Source organism: Eublepharis macularius, chromosome 12 (assembly GCF_028583425.1).
Source record: "Eublepharis macularius isolate TG4126 chromosome 12, MPM_Emac_v1.0, whole genome shotgun sequence".
NCBI lineage: Eukaryota > Metazoa > Chordata > Lepidosauria > Squamata > Eublepharidae > Eublepharis > Eublepharis macularius.
In genome coordinates this window covers 12,850,596-12,870,621 of record NC_072801.1, presented here as the reverse complement: position 1 = coordinate 12,870,621, position 20,026 = coordinate 12,850,596, and the positions used below count along the sequence as shown (strand labels likewise).

The 20,026-nt window shown below is 44.4% G+C and overlaps 1 protein-coding gene across 1 annotated transcript in view; it reads right to left on the bottom strand.

Annotated features, from left to right (window-relative positions):
• SDK1 (sidekick cell adhesion molecule 1) overlaps window positions 1-20,026 on the bottom strand; it is a 227,774-nt gene that overhangs the window by 66,970 nt on the left and 140,778 nt on the right. The window contains exons 19-20 of the mRNA XM_054993345.1: window positions 18,679-18,811; window positions 13,725-13,826 (exon numbers count right to left, since the gene is read on the bottom strand). Coding sequence (XP_054849320.1) covers window positions 13,725-13,826; window positions 18,679-18,811 — 235 coding nt within the window. The remainder of the gene's footprint in view (window positions 1-13,724; window positions 13,827-18,678; window positions 18,812-20,026) is intronic.

Genomic DNA, 20,026 nt, shown 5'->3' with positions numbered 1-20,026 from the left:
GAAGTATATGTCTTTGGACATATGGACAGTTTCCACGCATAGGCGGAACGTTTCCATCCGTTTGCACTCTCCCACCACCAGAATATTAATCTTATATAGGAATATATTTATTGTTCATCCGATAGACTACCTTCTTCCTGTATATTATATGCACTTTAAATTGTGTTGGATATGTATTTGCACGTTTGCACTTTTGCTATAATATAATAATTTATACTATCATTGATTGTTTGATTTTTCATGACCCTGGTTGTTGTGCTTCTGATCATTCTTATCCAAACAAGGGCAGCAGTGGCATCTGCCCCGTGGCTTCAGATCTTGGTGACATTATCAAGAGTGACATGTGCACCGAAGAACCCCAAGGACCCACGCTTCGTTCTTGGCAGGCCAGAGAGAATACTGCAGCACTGGCAAACACTATTTTTACTTGTTGCCTGAAAGTATGTGTTCCTTTCCTGCACAGCCTTTTCTATGTGGCAGTCATTTTATGTTGTTTTTACCTTACAGCCACAGTCCTGAAGGATCACTCAGGGAAAGAGTAAATTGCATATGCCTGTGCAATCAATCCTACTTTTTCTTAAAACAATGGTAAGCACGGGTTTGTAGAGGTGCCCGAGAGCAGAGAGCACAACAGTGGGAAGGAAATGAGGGCTGGCCTACAGACAGCCCCAGACATAGCAGGAATTGGAGTCAAGGGACAATTCTGACCACCGTGGCTGGGTGGAGGGAACGAGCTATGTGTGTGACTGTCTATGCAGCCGCACACAAAATCAGCACGTGGCTGAAATTCAGAGCTTCACAGACATTCACTGCACACACACAAACCCTGCATGAAGTGGGGCTGCCCTGTGCTTTTTATGCCCAGTGTAGAGGGCATCATCAATTTTGCAGGTTACATGGCAATCTCTGCTCACATGGAATTCTTCCAAGAGCACACTGGAGCTCCTGTGCAATTAGAGTGAGTAGATCAGAAAGGTTTCCCCCCCTTTTTTGCAAATGCTGTAATACAAAACATCCAGAAGAATAGCTGAACAACAGATGTAGAATGCAATTAACAGTCAACCAACCAACGAAAAAAAATCATATGAACGCAACAACAAAAAATGTCCTAAGCAAGAGTGGTCTTTCATAAAAGAGCTAGCTAGGGTATGGAGACAGACAAAACCTAGGTGAATTACAATGTCATTTGTGCGATGTCTTTCTTGGCTTATAATTATGCTGAAATAAGAAACAAAGACATCAGGAGCTGTTCATGAAACTGACAGAAACAAAAAGCTGTCACCTCTGACCCCCCCTCTACACAGCTGCCTCTGACCTACATACAAGATCCACTTCATAATCTCCTGAGTCAGCCTCCCTGCTTGTCCATCAGCTCTGTGCTTGCTCTTCTTTCCCACCAACAGCACAGAAGCTTTCTGATCACAAGGTCATCTCTCTCTCAATCTATTCCCTCATTTCCGTCAAAGAAGCACCAGTTTTTGCCAATATTCCATGCTCAGAACCAGGGCTTTTTTCTGGGAAAAGAGGTGGTGGACCTCAGTGGGTTGCCCTCGGAGAAAATGGTCACATGGCTGGTGGCCCCGCCCCCTGATCTCCAGACAGAGGGGAGTTGAAATTGCCCTCCGCGCCTCTCAGCGGCACTCAGCAGCGTGGAGAGCAATCTCAACTCCCCTCTGTCTGGAGATCAGGGGGCGGGGCCACCAGCCATGTGACCATTTTCAAGAGGTTCCGGAACTCCGTTCCCCCCTGTTCCCCCTGAAAAAAAGCCCTGCTCAGAACCCATAAAGTTCATGAAGACTGCATGATATCACAGGAGCTCTAGCCATAGCCTGGGATAAGAGGGAAGGATCTTGCAGGCGGCCAGTAGGGGAGAGCCTAGTTTTTGAGTCCAAGGCATTAACTCAAGATGGCAGGAGACTTCCAGTTAACAGTGGACTGAGTGGATAGTATAATATGAATAGTGGGCCTGTGGCTCCATAGCATATAACAAAGAGAGAAGAGGGAGATGTAGGTTGTAGATTGATAGCTGTATCATCATACTAGCGTGGTGTCGTGGTTAGAGTGTCAGTCTAGAAGTAAGGCATCTCAGATTACAATCACCACCCAAGCATGCAGCTTTCTGGAGTGATCTAGGAGAGCCAGTCACATCCACACACACCCTCTGCCTAACCAACCTTACAGGTTCTTGCAAAGATAAAACAAAAGATGGGACATCCATGTGTACCATCTTGAACTCAGTGTGAGGCCCTAGGAGAAAGAGCGGGATAAAAATATACGAGATCTGGGCGGATAGCCTCTGATACCGTTCTGAGTCTGGCTCCCCTAGGATGAATAACATTTGCAACACAAAACTGCTTCTCATTACTTTATCATCTAAGAGAGTTAGTTTCAAGCTGTTCCGGGGAACCATGCATCTAGTCAAAAGGCTTTGACAATGGTGTCCTCTTGCTGTCCAGTGAAGATGATGGGGGACCGGAATAGAGTTACAAGATTCTTCTAGGAATTATGAGGCTCTTAGTATTGTATGCATTTATTTTAATCTCCCCCTTCCTCCACGAACTTGCACAGTGTAAGAGCTCCTTTAGCAGGCTGCCAAAGCGGGAAACTCAATAAACCACGAGTTCCAGTACAGATTACTGGGACCTCCTGATTTCCCCCCTGCACTGGACTTCAAAAAAACAAGCGGTTTCTAATTGTTCCAAATCAATACTAATTTGGGAAGGTTTGTATGAAGGACTCCTTCCTTGCTGCAATGAGCAAAATAATGTAAGGAGGTCTCTTTTGTGGCTTTGGAACTTGATTCTTTGGACTGATTCAAAGAAAGTCAAATGAATTGGCAGCTGATATTCAACGCGCGTTTCATCGATTTGGCAATTGTCTCCCAATCGGGCGTCTCTCTTGTGCAAGCACATCCTTTACAGTCTCTCCCATCGCAGTCTGTTCCAGTTTCTCAAAGAGCTGAAATCCTCTCAGGTTTTCTTTTCATCCAGATACTGTAAAGGAGTACTTAAAGGTTTCTTTTTTTGTGTTGATGATAAAACAAAAGCTAGGGGATTTTCTCCCCAGTTCATTTCAGCGGAACTGTTAGAAAAGAGACAGCAGGGTCTCCAGAGAAATTTGGTACTACAACAGCGATGGCCACTTGTTTAGAAGTGGCTTTGAAAAAACAGGTGGGGGGCGGAAGGGGCTAGATAAACTCATAGTGGTCTAGCCACGTTCAGAATTACTGTGCACACAATTTAGAGGCAGTCAGCAGAGGGACGGTCATCACTTTTCCTGGATCTTTAGGAGACTACGGCTGCCCTTGGCAGAGGGTCACTTCAGACATCACACAGAACCAGGGTTCATTTTAACTACAGTTAGGTGGTAAAACCAGGATTCAGCCCACAGGCGATCAGCCCAACCCTGGTTTGCCTCAACAAATGCTGCTGGTTTCAGTCCTTGTAGTCTGGGGAACAAGTCAAGGTGCCTACAATTCAGACCATATCCCAAGCAGGAAGGACCCTAAATAAAGTTAGGTTTGGATCCAGACTTAATTTCCTGGAATATCCTGTTCCATTGACAGCATGCCTTGCATGAATGGAAACTTTAGTCTGGATCCAACCCACTGTCCATGGAGAGGCCTGCATTCAGACCATTACACGGTAAGCACAATTAAATCATGGTTTTGTGTGAAGTCCGAACTGAGCTGGAATGGTGGAGTTAATCAACCTTGGACGGAGGTTCTTAAACAATGTACTTAAAAGAATAACAACAGCCCTTGTTAGACGGAAGGGTCCCTTTTAAGCACACAGGTTTAGAAGTAACACATATGAAGCCTGAACAGTTAGAATCAATTAGTTAACTGACTGATTTTCACCTGAGCAGTTTAACATTGTTGCCCTCCTCTTCAGGGAATGGATATTGGTATCAAAGGCTATTAATCAGGCAGCTGTTAAGCAGGCCAGCCAGATCACACCACTGTGACCTACCTACAACAAGGAAACCTCCAGGTAATTTGCAAGTGGCTTTATGAGAACTCTTGATCGCCAGCCCAGGGGAGCCAAGATAGTTAGAAATAAGGATAAATTGAATTATGGGATTTCATGCAATAGAGAAGGGCAAAGATTAAAGTTGTAGAAAAATAAACAGGATAACTTACAGTGCCAACCTATGAAGAGTTACTTCGATCTAAGCCCATTAATTTCAATGGGTTTAGGCTGGAGTAACTCTGCATAGGATTGCACTGTTAAATATCTCGTCTAAAACAGAAGGATCCAAAATAACAGTTGTTAAGGAATACGAATGAGAAAGAGCACTGATTATGATGGGAAAGTAATTAATGATATTGACATAGTTTGTTTATATTTTTATGCCCTGCTTTTCTCCAGGATGGGGACCCAAAGCGGCTTTTAATGCCTCCCTTCCTCCATTTTATCCTTAGCAAGATTAGGCTGAGAGTGCGTGACTGGCCCAAGGTCACCCTGTGAGCTTTCATGGCAGGATGAGAATTAGAAAGTGGCTCTCCCAGTTCCTAGTCCCACATTTTAACCACTACAGGAGGAGGAGGAGAGAGTGGTAGTGGAAAACAACAAGGGGCATACAGTGACCAAGTAAACTGATAACAAGAGAACTGATTTTATTTCAATTATTAAATCTGTATTTGAAGATCTGAGCGCCTGAGGCTAAGCCCTTTATGACTCCATTTTTAGTTTCAACACTTTTGGCTTTCAGAGTAAGGAGGATTTCTTGTTCACTGGTTTGTTATTAACTGACTAGCTTGTTCTGTAGTTTAATAATTAATAGTTCTCGTTTCCCCCTCCCTTCGGATGCTCTGCAGTTTGATCAAGTTGCTATAATCGGGTTGATATTGATTTTGCTCGACTGCTGCCCCACTTGCTGTTTTATTTTGCCCCTCTTCCGCCTTTTAGCATTTTCAATATGCAGCTCTGAGATGGGATTTATCTTTTGATAGAGACTGTTGTTATTTTTAGACAGATTCTAGTTGACCATCAGAAGAGGCTTCCCTAATGGCGACAGTAGCTCGGCAACAGAATAATTATGAGAGAGCCAAGGGACTCGCCTAGCTGGATTTCTTGGGGCCGAAACTAGACAGCCATCTGTCAGGGATGCTCAAACACAGAGTGGGAGGTGGAGGGGGGGCTAGATGGCCTGCAAAGCCCCTTCTAACTCTAGGACTACTTTTGAATCATTGGCAGGGGATGAGTTTGCTAGTTTATAATATTGGGCTACATTGTTAGTCATTCCCCAAGGTGCCTTCGGTCTGAGTGGATGGCAGGGTGGATGTTTCTCTAATAATAAAGGGGGCAAAATTAACAACTGGTGCAATTTCAATAAACAATGTAAGCCCAATTCATTTTTTTTTGTTAAGAGGAAGTACCACTGGTTTTGAGTCAAGCCTGGCTTCAACCTGGCCGGCCGTGGCAGCGATGGGGTGCTTGAGAGCCACCTGAGTCCCAAGGGGGCACCCGCAACCTTCCCGCTGTGTTGCTTCAAGCAGCCACTTGGGTGGCTTGGACAGAGAACTGGACAGCAGACCACCTCCCACAGATGAAAAGTGTCCCCCACAGCTCTCCTGTATTCATCTCCTAGATTCTCCACTAATGACTTCCTTCCAGCTGTACATCAATACGTGGCCACCCACCAAGGTGGTGTTTCCAGTTGCGCTCAGCTTCCCGTCAAGATCTGTGAGATGCCTGTTGCTTTGGCAGAAAATGCATCTTCAGTCTCAGAAAGAAGGTCAAAAAGCAACCACACTCCTAATAATACTATTCCTCCTCATTAAATTACTGTCATTTACAAATCTAATTGGTTCCCCCCACAGAAAAGAATTCATGCTGCTCGTGATTGCAGCTAATTTCCTTGAATAGATGTTCATCCCTGTTTGCCACTAGGGGGAGCTCAAACTGCTACAATCCTGAGGTCCCAAAAAGGTTCTTCCCCTGAAATCAATCTGAAATTAGCATACTCCATATTCTGTTAAAATATGGCAATACATTTATTTTCCAGTGGCTAGTTTTCTCCTTTCTCCCTTTCCCCCTCTCCAACAAAAGCCACCTCATCATTTCTGACCATCTAATTGATCAATCCAAGGCTCCAGGTTAGACCAATGAAATTCCATTGAAAGGGAAAGCAGATCTCAAGCAAGACCTGCCTCAATGCGGGGGGGGGGGGGGCGGCTGTCAAAGGGGGGGGCAGCTTACTTCTCACTTGTGTACCAGATTGCAAACTCATTTGTCCTGGAGCATTCAATGGGCACTGCAGCTTGGTACATTTTCTGCATAGCCCCACCCTAAGTTCCACCTTGGTCATACGCAGGGTGGCAAAGAGAACGAGCCCAGGAACTGTGAGTTTTCCATCAGATTGCTGCAAATGGGTCTGACGCCATGGTTTTGCCTCAAGTGACAGAGAGCAAAAAAGAGAAAGAGAAAATCTTTACAATGTCTAATAAACAAGGACACAAAAAATCCAGCTGCATTAAAACTGATACACGATAAACAACATTAACAAAATAAATACAGCTTAACATACAGAGTTTAAAACAAGAGCCCCGTGATGCAGAGTGGTAAGTGGCAGTACTACAGCCCAAGCTCTGCTCATGACCTGAGTTCGATCCTGGCGGAAGCTGGACTCAGATAACCGGCTCAAGGTTGACTCAGCCTTCCATCCTTCCGAGTTCGGTAAAATGAGTACCCAGTTTCCTGGGGGTAAAGTGTAGATGACTGGAGAAGGCAATGGCAAACCACCCCGTAAAAAGTCTGCCAAGAAAACATCGTGATACAACGTCCCCCATGGGTCAGCAATGACTTGGTGCTTGCACAGGGGACTACCTTTTACCTAACATACAGATAAAAATCTAATCTAAAGTAAAACAAAAAATAATCCAAAAGACCTTAAAACAATCACGAAACATACACACTTCAAAATAGCAGCCCAGCCAAATTTCAATACCAAAGTCTTCATTAGAGGTCAACTGAATATTAATAATTTCAAAATTATAACTTCTGCAGATTTCTGGATTGTTACCAGTTTTGCTAAGATTTTTAAAATATTGTTCTTCAGTCTTAGGTGGCCATCTAGCACCTGAACATAACGAATGTTCGAAATAACCTTTACAAGGAAATAAGTCACATGAAAAACAGAAAGCCCTGTGTAATGTTTTGATCAGACTGCAAACAGATGGCATTGCACTGGGCCGTGGGCAACTGGCCACTAGACCCAGAGCTTCTGGGGCAACAGGAAGAGAAGGGAAGTTAAGGCCCATGGGAGCTCGAGTCCTCTTTAAGGTAGAGGGCAGGGCAAAGGCTGGTTGTAAAGGCAGCAGGGAGCTTCAAATGGAGGTCCTGGTTGTCTCTTTCCCTTTTCTCTCTCAGCTTGACATTGAAAGGGTGAAAGATGGTGCAACCCCTCCCCTAGTGGCCCTTCCTTTTAGGTCCCTTTTTGCCAACACAAAAAGTCAAGGTGTTTCATTCTTCAAGCTTAAAACAAGAAGCTGCTGTCGCTGCCCTCTGAAACACACGAAGCCTTCCCGTGAGCTGCTTATGAGTAATATTAACAACTTAATGAGCTGTTAATGAGACGCTCAGTCAGCTGCTTCAGCTTGTCGTAGGAAACCAGAGTAAATTATCTCTGGTGCTTTCCCCTGTTTTACAAATGGAAAATTAAGGGCAGCGGAGAAACAGAACTTGGACATTATTTCTCAGTACATTGTTGTCAGATTATCTTTTCTGTGGGACAGAGCAGACTTCCTCGGCAACAGACGATGGGGTTGAGAAACTCCCTCCCTCCTATTAAACCTCTGTCATTCAAACAGAATATGGACTGAAAAAATTATGCCATGGCAAACGAGGAAGGTAGCAATAAAAAAGGCTTCAGAGTTGATATCTTTATAATCCAGGCGCCTCCCCCAATTTATCCAGCTATCCTCAGATCACACTGTCCATGGCAATCAAAACAAAAAGAAAACTATATACAAAGCACTAACAAAAACGACAAGGTTGAACATACTGTCTATAATCCAATTCTCAAACTGAATGGAAACAGATCCAGAGGAATTAGCTGTGTTAGTCTGTAGTAGCAAAATAATAAAGAGTCCAGTAGCACCTTTAAGACTAACCAACTTTATTGTAGCATAAGCTTTCGAGAGCCACAGCTCTCTTCATCAGGTGCAACTTTATTGTAGCATAAGCTTTCGAGAGCCACAGCTCTCTTCATCAGATGCAACTTTATTGTAGCATAAGCTTTTGAGAACCGTCTGACGAAGAGAGCTGTGGTTCTTGAAAGCTTATGCTACAATAAAGTTGGTTAATCTTAAAGGTGCTACTGGACTCTTTACTATTTTGAATGGAAACAAAGGTAGTGGAAGGGTGAGCTATCAAGGCAGTAGTAAATAATATCCTTTTAAAAAAAAGTACACAGAGGCTTTGAATCTTTTCTTTTTCTGGAGTGTAGTAGTGGTCTGGCACAAGCCTTTTGACTCTGTGTGAAGAATCCACCCATACTGTGCTCACTAATATGTAGAAACTCACTTTGTCGGCATGATTTTTTAATTGAAGTATTTGGGATTATATAGAACTGGGAATATTTGTGTTGAGCAAGCCAAGGGAACAAGCCTTCTTGGTTGAGAGGTAAAATCCTGCTTCTGTCTGGTTGATTTCAGGGAGATTAACGCAGCCTGTGTGCAGGACTGCAGCCCAGCTGGGAAGCTGGGATAAGGATTGGGAGACGGCTGGAGCCCAGTGTAGATGGAATCGTGGTGTGCCTGCAGAGGGGCCCCCCTCCTCACTTGATTTCTGCAATTTCCATTCTACATTTCTTCCAGCAGAGTTTAAAAAGGTAAAGCTAAGAGGCAGGCAATGGCAAACCACCTCTGTTAGTCTCTTGCCATGACAACCTCAACAGGGTCACCATAAGTCAGCTATGACTTGAAGGCACTCACCACCACCAAGACTCTCATAGGAATGACGTATTTTTCCTGATCGAAAGGCTCTACGCTGCGCTTGCGGACATACACAGACGTTAAATGGGAGATTTTATGCTACAGAATTCAGCACACTTTCCGCTGCAACGCAGGTCAACACTGAACAGGTGTCTGAAATGTCAATTTTGCTCTTATCTATTATTTAGAACATTTATATGCCATCACTCCAGACAGCTCTGAGAGAAACAACAATAAAGTAAAATCATAAAAACAACGTAAGAATGATCAAACCATAAAAAAAGCATAAGACAACATTCAGCGAATGAAACTACTATTCATACAACAGTCCTCAGGCAAGAGCAAGACCATAAAAACAAATATGGACCCCATGGCCTCCCAGTTAAAAGACGGAGTAAAAAGAAATGTTTTGGCCTAATGAAAGATAGTGGAGACAATGAAGTAGATGTCAGAGCGGTGGGGAACCGTCCACATATGGATGATTGATAGCCTCTGGCCTTTACCTTGTCCTGAGACGAATCTGCTACAATCAAGTTTCCATTCTTTGACTTTTCAGGGAAAAAAAACAGTTGGTCCCAAACCAGACTGCTTGACCCTGTCCTCGGAGTACCCCCCCCCCCACCCGGCCCAGCCTCTGCCCTTAATAGCCTTCCTTTCATGCCTTGTAAATATTTGGACACTCCCAGGAGTCCAGGGCTGCTTTTTCCTGCCACAGGTGCCAGGAGGAAAAAACCTTCTGGAGCACACAACCATCTTGGCAGAGGCAGGTGAGAAAACAGCTGATGGAAAACAAACAGGCCCGGCCCCTTCCTGGGGACAGATGTGACAGGTGCCATCAGGGATGCGCTGGGAAATAATAACAGAGAGCAGCAGGGAAGCAAGATTTGCTTTGGGCTTCCTTCAAACTCTGTGGAAGAAAGAACTCCAAGGCTGGGGGCGGGGGGGGGGGTTCTGGAGGGAGCGATGAAGGGCAGAGTAGTTACCATTTCAGCATTTGCGTGGCCGCCCCACAGACACATCTGGCTCCCCCCCCCGCCTAATGAAACCAGCACAAAAGGGAGGATCTGATTTTCCAAAAGAGGGTAAGATAAAGAGACGTTGATCTCTTTCCACGCCCCTCCTCATCACTCCTGAAAGCTCATCATAATTTGAAAAGAAAAATTAAAAGGAGGAGAGACAAAAAACTCAGCAGTGTTCTCTCCTGCGAAGCATGAAGGTTGTCCATGTCGCTGTCTGCTATAATGATACCTGTCAGTTCTCACAGTCTCCTTCAAACAAGAGGATTGATCACTTTTTGGGAAGAAAGAAGTTGTTTTCCAGCGTGGCGCCTCCCTCCTTCACCTACACAAACACCCCTTCTGCAAACATGACCTATTCCATTATATTTCAACCACAGCAGCGGGGGGGGGGGGACCGAGAACGAGCCACATGCGGACGCTTGATAGCCCTGGGCACTTGATAGCCCTTGATAGCTCTGTCCTGCTGTTTCCTTCACCTGCCTAAACAATGGGAAGCTTTCGAGGGGCAGCTCTGTGATGCTCATTGAATTATTATGCCCCGGGCTGCTGCCAATCTCCAACACTATAACCAGGAATCAACAAGCGGGGCAGCGGCTTCATCTCATTCAAAAAGTTGGGCACTTCCAACAGCAGACCAAGCGAGGCGCCAGATCAATCCTAGCTGCAGAGCCTTTTCGGAGTGCATGCCTCTTTCCCAATGAAAGCTGCGGCCCTAACTGCCCATGCTGAAAGGGTTGTACACAGCGAAAAGAAAGGAGGAGGAATCGCCAACGAGCTCGTGGCTACCTTCAGGATTTCTCTAAAGCTTTTCCTGTGATCTCTGAAGCCCAGGAACAAGAAGGCCGGAACTGCAGCCAGACTGGAACATGAGGAGCATCTTCAACTCCCACCATTTTCAAATTATGGGGTGGGCCTCCCTGGGAGGCACAAACAGTTACTAGGGGAGAGGAAAATATTCCCTCCTCATATCCTCCCTATCAGTTTTCATTCTTGAAGTCTCATTCACACATGAAGCCCCCTGCAGAGGAAGTGACAAATCACATGGGGATGAATCTAATGGTTTTCATGCTTCTGTAATTTGTGATGTTCAGGAACAAGGAGGGCCGAGCCAAATCTGAACACGAGCATCTTCAGCTTTCACCGTTTTCAAATTATGAGGTAGGTCTCCCTAGGAGGCTCAAATGGCTACTTGGAGAAGAATGATCTCCTCTCTCCTCTCAGATTTGGTGCCGGAAGTTTCATTCACACATGCAACCACCCATGGAGGAAACAACAAATTGCCTGGAGTGAACTCTAACTGACAAGCCCTTTTGTGTGAAGCATGTCTCTAGAAAGATACAGCACATTTTCAGGACATTGTCCAAGACTCTGTAGGCACCAGCAGCCCAGATCTCCTATTATTCCTTTTATTTGACTCTGCCGTAAGGTTAATTTCATAGAAGACCAACCCAAAGAACAGGTGCAAAAAGATGATTTGGTTAAGGGGATTCCACTGACTTTTTGCAGATGGAAGACAAGGCCATCGTGTGAAGGTCTGATAGTATCTAACTGACCCAAAGCACTGTGGGAAAGTTCAGCTGCCCTGGTTGATTGGCGCACTTTGAGGGCAAAGTTAAGGAAGCATCACAGCAACGTTTGAACTGCTAAGGTCAGGGAGAGCCAATAGCTCGTTCAAAGTCTGAGGCATCTTGAATTTAATGAAACTGTAATGAAAATAATTCTAGAACTCAAAATGAAACCTTTGCATGTTAAATATAGATGTAAAGGGAGAGTGAGTCATATTAGCTGGGAGCACAGATAAGTTCTAAAGAAGGGACCCTAGGGGAATGAGAAATGCAAACCTCTGAACACGGCAGCGAATTCCAGCCCATTCTTGATGCAAAGAAACCCAGATTTATGATGCAACTACAGACAGCGGGAGGGGCCATGGCTCAGTGGCAGAGCATCTGTTTGCTACGCAGAAGGTCCCAGGTTCAAGCCCTAGCAGCATCTCCTGTTAAAAGGATCAGGCAGGAGGTGGTGTGAAAGACTTCCATCTGATACTCTGGAAAGTTGCTGCTAGTAGAAGACAATACTTTGCTATATAGACAAACGGTCTGACTTGGTATAAAAGAGCTCATTCATTCATTCATTCATTCATTCATTCATATGAGACGAACACATGACTGTGGTTTATACCAAGATGAACTACTGGTCCATCTACTCTGACTGGGCACTGCTCTCCAAGGTTTTGGGCAGGGAACTCACTGCCAACCCCGAACCTTCTGCACTCAAAGCCTGTGCTTTACCATCGGCCGTGGGTCCCTTCTGAGATCTCCCCCTTTTTAAAAAGTAGCTGCAGTCATGCCCCTTTCCTAAGTAAGGTAAGGGTTATTGACTCTGGTGAAAATGTGTACCTGGGAGCAAGATCATGACTTTCCAACCTATGACCCACCAATTTTTATTTGTTTATTTATTTATAGAATTTTCATAGCCTGCATTTCTGCTCACAGAGTCAGGACCCAAGATATAAATATAATAAAAATAAACTTCAATTAAAATAATTAACACACACACACAATTAAAACAGGTAGGTAAGATATGGTCACACGCAAGGAGCCCCTCCAAAGAGGAAGCTTGCAATTAGTTTAGTTTGCCATATTTATAGGGTCTCAGAACCTTTTCTTAACAGTAGCTGCTTCAGAGACTCAAATTCTTGGCTAGCTAGTTTCTTATGATTTCATACACCAAACAAGATAATCCATATTTGAAACATGTAAAAATAGCTGGTTCATTCTTGCTGCTTTTTGTGTTCACAGTCTATGTAGAATTAGTGGTTACAAGTTTCTCATACGTCTGGCCCTCCACCAATTTAACTATCCTTGAATTATGTTGCCAGCCTCTATGAAGTTAGGCATTCCTGCAATTCTCAGATACTCCCTGCACCTGGGCTTTGGTACATTATATGCATTACTAGTATGAGTTAGATAGCTCTTCTACTCTACAACTGTGTAACTATGCCCCTCTCCAAGGATGTTTTATTCTAAGACTCTAGACTCTTTGCGGCCTATCGCTAGCTATTGGGCCGGGCTAGGCCTGTTTCTGTGCGCACAGGTATACAACTTTCTTTGTCATATCCAACAATTGTTCCCCTATAGTTCTAGTCATATCTATGACAATCTCCTTTGACACAGTGGGTTTCTCCAGATGTTGAATTCTACACAATGCCAAAATTTGCATCAAAAATTGCACTTCTACAAAACAATCACAAATGTGCAAAATAATGTGTGTGCTAAAAAAATTGTATGCTGTTTAACTACTTCTGGGAAGCAGCAACAACATTTGGGTAATCCTGAGGGGCACTAAATACCCCCCAATCAACCGGGAATCTTAGAAATAAGCAGGACAGCTGATTTCTGAGATTTCAGCAATTGTCGTCTCTGTGCTTTCAAGTATTGCTTTGGTGCCAGAAGATGTAGCCCCTTGCTTTTCTTAACATACAAAATGAAAACTCAGGAAGTGGAATTCTGTGTCCACTAAGCCCATTCTGCATTTTTCCTGCTGCACTCCTGTCAAATAACAATCTATGCACCCTCTTGAATGCAGCAATTGGCTTAGAAGGCAGGATGCAGAGATGTCTGTCCGGGACGCCTCGGGACACCAGCCCTCGCTTCAGTGCCAGGAAGCGGCTTCGATGCTGTCCAGATTTGTATCAATTCTTACAGTTCTAGCTATTTAGCTTTGATTATACCCTGCTGCATGGGATTTTAAGCGGCCGACTGACTTACCCGCTTCGCCAACAAAGACTTCTACAGGGGCACTAGCAGGACTCTCCCCAACGATGTTATACGCTGTCATTACCACTTCGTATCTCTTGTATTTTTTCAACTCTGGAAATTTAAATAACTCGGTTACATGCTGGCATTGTTTGTAACATTGGATATTCATATCCTTAACGGACTAAAAGATATACTCGTAAACTGGAGGGGGGGGGGATCCAGTTAACATTTACATGATATTCTAGATGCAGCAGGATACCTAGAGGCCTAATTATATTGCTTTAACTGCAGCCTCTTCCCCCAAAGTTGGATGGTAGTCTGGGGAAGACACTGAAAACCCTGCACTAGAATCCCCTCGTTCTCTTCACTGAAATACAGTTCCAATAGTCCTGTCGGAAGAAGGAATGGCGACGCCTCTAGATTATTTGTAATGTAAAAAAAAAAAAAAATTCCTGATGTCACCGAGAAGGCGGCTAAGTTTCTCCATTCTGCTTTGAAGTTGCGTCAAAGGATATCACGGAAATAAGCTCTAAATGTATTTATGTATTTGTAATGCAGTATTCTTTTAACCTTGTTGTTCCTTTTTTGTAAGCGGATAACGTGAATTGCTGCTATATGCCAATAAAGGCGAACTTGAACTTGAACTTATTTGTAATGTAAATGTACCCTCGCTGTATGGCTTAATATTCAGTTAGGACCTAATCCAAGGCCTGGCCTATATGCGCCGCAGAATGAGGCAGTAGAAAACTGAGATGACAGAATGGATTGCACCACTTAATAATGCAGGTGAGAGACCTGCAGAGTTCCCCCCAAATCAAAAATCCCCTGTAAACAGAAAACTAGCACAACATGCACATGCTTAGGCTAGAACCTTTCTCCCAGATGTCTTAAAATTAAAGGGGCAACATTAAACATTTGACTTTCTCCGCCTACACTCTGAAGTGGTACAGCCCATTCTAGAAGTGGTACCACCTCAGGATTTACCACCTCATTCTGCTGCATGTCCACACCAAGCCAAAATGGATGTTTATTAAGATGCGCCATACAATGAAAGCTCATGTGAGGTTAGGCAAACGCCAGATTGCCATCAAAGTGGGAAGCAGAGGAGGAGAAACTCAAGAGCGCTACTCTAGAGGAGGAAGGGGAGATTGCCTTGCTCTCTAGCAACCGCTGTTTTCAATACTGAACGAACAAAATCAAGAAAGCATCTGGAATCATTTAGGTGGTGTTTGGCCACCAGGCAACCGGCACAGAAATATAGGGACTAACACTGACAGATGTGGGAAAGGAATGGCAGCGGGGGGGGGGGGAGGAATGTTAGAAAAACCTCTGGTGTCAGCAAAATGAATAACCCAAAGCATGATGGGAAGGAGGCACCAAATATGTACGCTTCCCAAGAGATTTACATATTTAAATCATTTCAGCTCTCTCATACAGGCTGCTGAAAACCAGTCTTACAGAGAATATTGATCATTTGGAGAGTCCACCAGCAAAAAACCATTCTGGCAAACGGGATAGCAATATCTGGAGATTGTATGGTTCTTTATTTGAGGTTCTTTATTTGCAAATCAATTTCCCACTCCCCAAGAGTAACTACTTTAGCAGGACTCTTGACTCCCAGAACAACGTCTAAGTGAATATTCCACACACTCCATAATAAGAATCTTAATTTCAGATTTCCAGAAGTTTTTACATGTATTCTGTCCACGTATCTGAGTTACAGACCAGTGTGTTTCCTGTCTGTTTCAGGTAGACAGACAGCTGATGATATCTGATTTACTGCTTAAATTTTGTGGGTGCAATAAATAAAATGGCCTGATATATTGCAGGAAACTGATGTTTTTATGGGAATTTGAAACCCCTGCCAGTTCAAACTCAAGAGCATTTGTTTTGAAATAACAGCTCCCCCCGCCCCCCCGCCACAGTGATATGATATATTTCCGAACCAGCACGGAAGAAATCGGCATTGTGGCCTGCCACAGAATCTCTGTCACCTGGGAATGCTGTCACAGCACTGGGAATCAAATGATTTAGCTGATGGAATGAGCTTATGAAAGTCCATGACTGATAGGAAACCAGAGATTTCAGTAGGTGGTATAAAAGGAAAGCTGGGTTGGGAGTCAAGGCAATGACAGTGAATGACTGGAGGATAGCTACATACACATGCGAGCGAGGATCCCAGCAGAAGGCCTCTAGCCTGAGTCTATGCCTATTTGCACAAGCTATCTGGGGGAGAAAAAATGAGCACCTTCTCTTTGCCAAAGCCACACTGCAGAATTCTCCACCCTCTTATGTGAGATTGTGTCGTGTAGACTGCTGCCTGGGCCTGCCTGGGCCTTGACTTAGGAGGAAAGCTCCTTGGAAGAAGAGGGATGATCCGCCCTCTGTGGTCTCCACTATACTTGAGGATCTCTGTGCCCTAGAGCCTGTTGGGGAAGACACCTGGTCTTCTCAGCCACAGCAAGCTCCGGCAAGTGTGCATGGAACAAGCAGACCAAGAACTCCCAAGGCGGGCCTGTCTCCTCACAGCGCCCCCACAGTCTCCCCTCAGAACAAAAGCAGCAGCGGCCAGAGCTGACAGCTTAAGGCAGGCTGCTCTTCGGTCTAATGTACTGGGAGTGCCCCACTCTCTAGATCTTTGCAGGACCCAGCTTTGATTATGGGAAGGTGATGGGATTATCTATGGCAAAGATCCTGCCGTTCAAGTCCTGCTCCTACACAGAGGGTTTGCTTCAACTGAACGGGAGTCTGGCTGCCTACTTGAGAGCACTTTCTCCCTGACTGCCTGGGTACAGAACAGGACTGGAGCAATATGGAGCCTTATGCTGATGGGCACTACGTTGGTTCTAGATATTGGCTCCTGACATGAATTGCTGGGTTATTGATTTTAAAGAGATTTTAAAAAGTTGGCTTTAGTAGCTATACTTAATTTTTGCCACTGCATGGCATTTTGGTTAAAAGACAGGATGGTCATAAAATATATATGATGGGTATGGGTTTGCTTCACTGCATTGCCTTCACTTGTAGGTTTTCTTATTTTCTTTCTTTCTTGCATTCAACACAGAAATGGAAGCTCAGGGCCTTTCTGTGCAGCTCTCCTCCATTTGTGCAAAAAACTTAGAGTGCCAGGAGAGAATGCTGGGAGCTTTGGTATTCAGGATTAAATCCCATTCTTACCAGAGGCCAAAGACTCCCCCCTCCTCCCCTCAAACAACAGAGAGCGGAGAAGTTGGGAAACAGAAGAGGAGAAGCTGCAATTGAGTGTGGTCAATTCTCTTTGGTAGGGCTGTGTGCAGGTCTGTGTGGGTTGCATCTTCTCAACATGACTCCTAGGGCAAAGTTTTGTTTTACAGAAACATCCAGGCCAGACAATGGCTAGCCTGTTCATTGCTGAACTGTGTTTCATTCATTTCCACTAGGACACATTCCCGAGCTCTGCAGTTCCTCTTCTAATTTAGCCCACTGCTTGCGGGGGTGGCCTGAATGCTCCCAGCATTCAAACAAAGGAAATTGTATAGCTAAACAAAATCCTCAGAAATCCTTGGAAAGATGAACTGGGGAAATCCACCCTTGATTTGCCATCAGACATACTGATTTGTATGAGTCAACATGGCTCCATCAGGTACATCTCTCTCTTTTAAAAAAATCTTTTCTTCTACCTCTGATTTTTGATGTATCAAGAAGCAATTTAAACAAACAAGGACTTTGGGGCAGCTGAATCATTAATAGAAGTTTGTTTCTGCTTGATTCGCTGACAGGGCCCTGGGAGTCCATGCATTCCCGAGCAAGGCGAAAGCGTTTCATCTATCGACACTCTGCGCGTGCACTTACGTGTTAATTCATATGTCGTTAATACAGAGCTGCTGTTCACTGTCTTGAAGCTGCTTTGGGCTATTCAGGGTAAGCAAAGCAGAAAGTTGTTAAGAGTGCAGAGAAACAGTTATTGCAAATGATGTACAGCGCAGGCAGTGGGAAATGATGCGGCACGGCGGCTTTATGCTTGAGGACTGCACCTTGACAGGCAATAAAAGCCACATCACTTTCGAGATAACACAGCGAAAGATCATCACTCACAAGGGCTTGTTCAGCCTCCTCTCCTCACACAGAATCACACAATCCAACAATATATCGACTTGTCAAACAAGTACTCTCTGTGAGGATAATTCCTCAGGATTTGGTGGTACTCCTTTGTTTTACTAGTGTTGGCATGGAGTGGTGGTGTGTGTGAGGGGGGGGGAGAGATATGTAACAGAAACAGTATTGCTGAGACCCAAAACTGATGCATGCATGTTGGATAAAATTCACTGATTTTCAGGGTTGGCTCCCCAGTCAAGCCACCCCAGTGACTGCTTATGACAGCATGATGAAGAGCATGCTGATGAAGGGCTCGGCTTGCTCTAGACAACGGACAGTGCAGGAAGTGACAGGCTCTACTTCTTGCTGGGGTGAGACCCAGGCAGTGGCAGCACGGGAGGTGGTGATGGGCGTTTCTTGCTTGGGGTGACAAAAGGCCTTGAACTGGTCTTGTTGGAAACACAAGGCCATTTGAAACATGCTTGGAAACCAATGTCTTTGATCACCTGACAGGTGACATTGCAAATCTGTGGTGGGGAGGAGGCTTCCTCTTTTCCTCAGTACTCAGTTCCTCTGAGCCCAGTTAATACAACCAGGTTGGCCACAAGGTAGAAAGAATAGGAAACTGAGGATGGAGTGGATCAGAGCTGAAGATCCATCTAGTGAGCCCATTGGAAGTGTCTTATATACACTGATGGTTTAGTAAATGTGAACTCTTCTGGGAATACATCTGCCCTTCTCGCTTTGTTGTTATTCATTTTTAGCATCTGCCTAACTTATGCCAACATCAAATAATTCCGCTCCTCTTTCTTAAAGCCTCACCACCGCATAATTAAGAGGATGATAAATAATTGCATTGCATCCAGAAGAAAGCTCACTGGCTACTCACGTGTAAGCTCTGCTCGTAAAGCTGAAGGGTTTTTTATTGTCTTGGACTCCAGTCCTGAGGTTTCATATTCTAACTCCCGGTAATAAATGCGATATCCCAACAAGAGACCATTCAGGCTCTCAACCTTCGGAGGCTGCAGGAAATTCCAGTTTGAAAAGAAGCAAAGTTAGACATGACATGTGCCTACGACTGGACAACAGAAACATCAAATCAAGTTCAGTGTTTGCATCCACTACTGAAAGCCACGTGGGCTTGTTTTTCTTGGATGTTCCCAGGGCTAACCCATCTTGAGGCTGCACTCGATTCAAGAGGTATATTTCAGAAACTTGTGTGTGTGAAGTCAAGTTGAAAATGCTTCAGAACAAAAAAGTCAAACCTAAAAATGTGAGTGATCCGCAACAGCACCTCTGAGACCCTTCTTCTTCAGCACTGGTAAGGAAACTTGGGTGGTCAGTAAAGTAAAACAACTTGTTCCGGTCACCAACTTCAGCTATACATTTAGGACAGACTGTATCTTGAAAAGGGGGATGGAATCCTTAGAGACTACAGCGGCCCCATCTCTCCTACGCACAGGCCCCGTGTTCCTCCCATATGGAATACTCAACTGGGAGAAATAGGCTTCAAGCAGACCTCCCGTACTTGGGCTGTTTCCCCACGGTCTAAAAATAGTGTGATACTCACAGAAGGCTGCCAGCTTCCTTGTGCTATTTTTGTCGCCATCTATTTACAAAATGGAGGCAGGCAGTGATGATGGTGCTTTCGTGGCTGCCTGCCTCCATTTTGTGAATGGATGACGTCAAAAATCGTACGAGGAAGCCGATCGCCTGCTAGCCTTCTGTGAGTATCATGCTATTTTTAGACAGTGGGGAAATGGCCAACAAGTCTTCATAAATAATAACTGGTGTCGTCAAGGAAGGCCTGCAATAGTCTCTCCCTTGGTTTCCAGCATTTTAAATTCAGCTTCAGAACAGAAACGTGCATGACTTAAGTATTGTATGCATTATATGTCCAGAAAAATGAACTCTTCAGTGAGCAACAATTTGCAGAACTTTCTTTATTGCAATATATCTGTGGAATCCTCTTCCCTGGGAGGTGAAATTGGCACTATCACTGTCGGAGCTCTGCTCCAGACTGAAGACTATTCTTTTCTGGAGGGTCTTTGGGTGAAGTTTAAATAATGGTAACTGCACCACTGCTGTTGAGACTCGCAACTGTTGTGATTTCACTTTTGTGTTTTATATGCTACTGTGAGTGTTTTATCTTTGTATCTTTTATATGCTACTGTGGGTGTTTGTTTGAAGACCTTGTTAGGGGGAAGCATTGCTTAATAAAACCCTAAATAAATAAA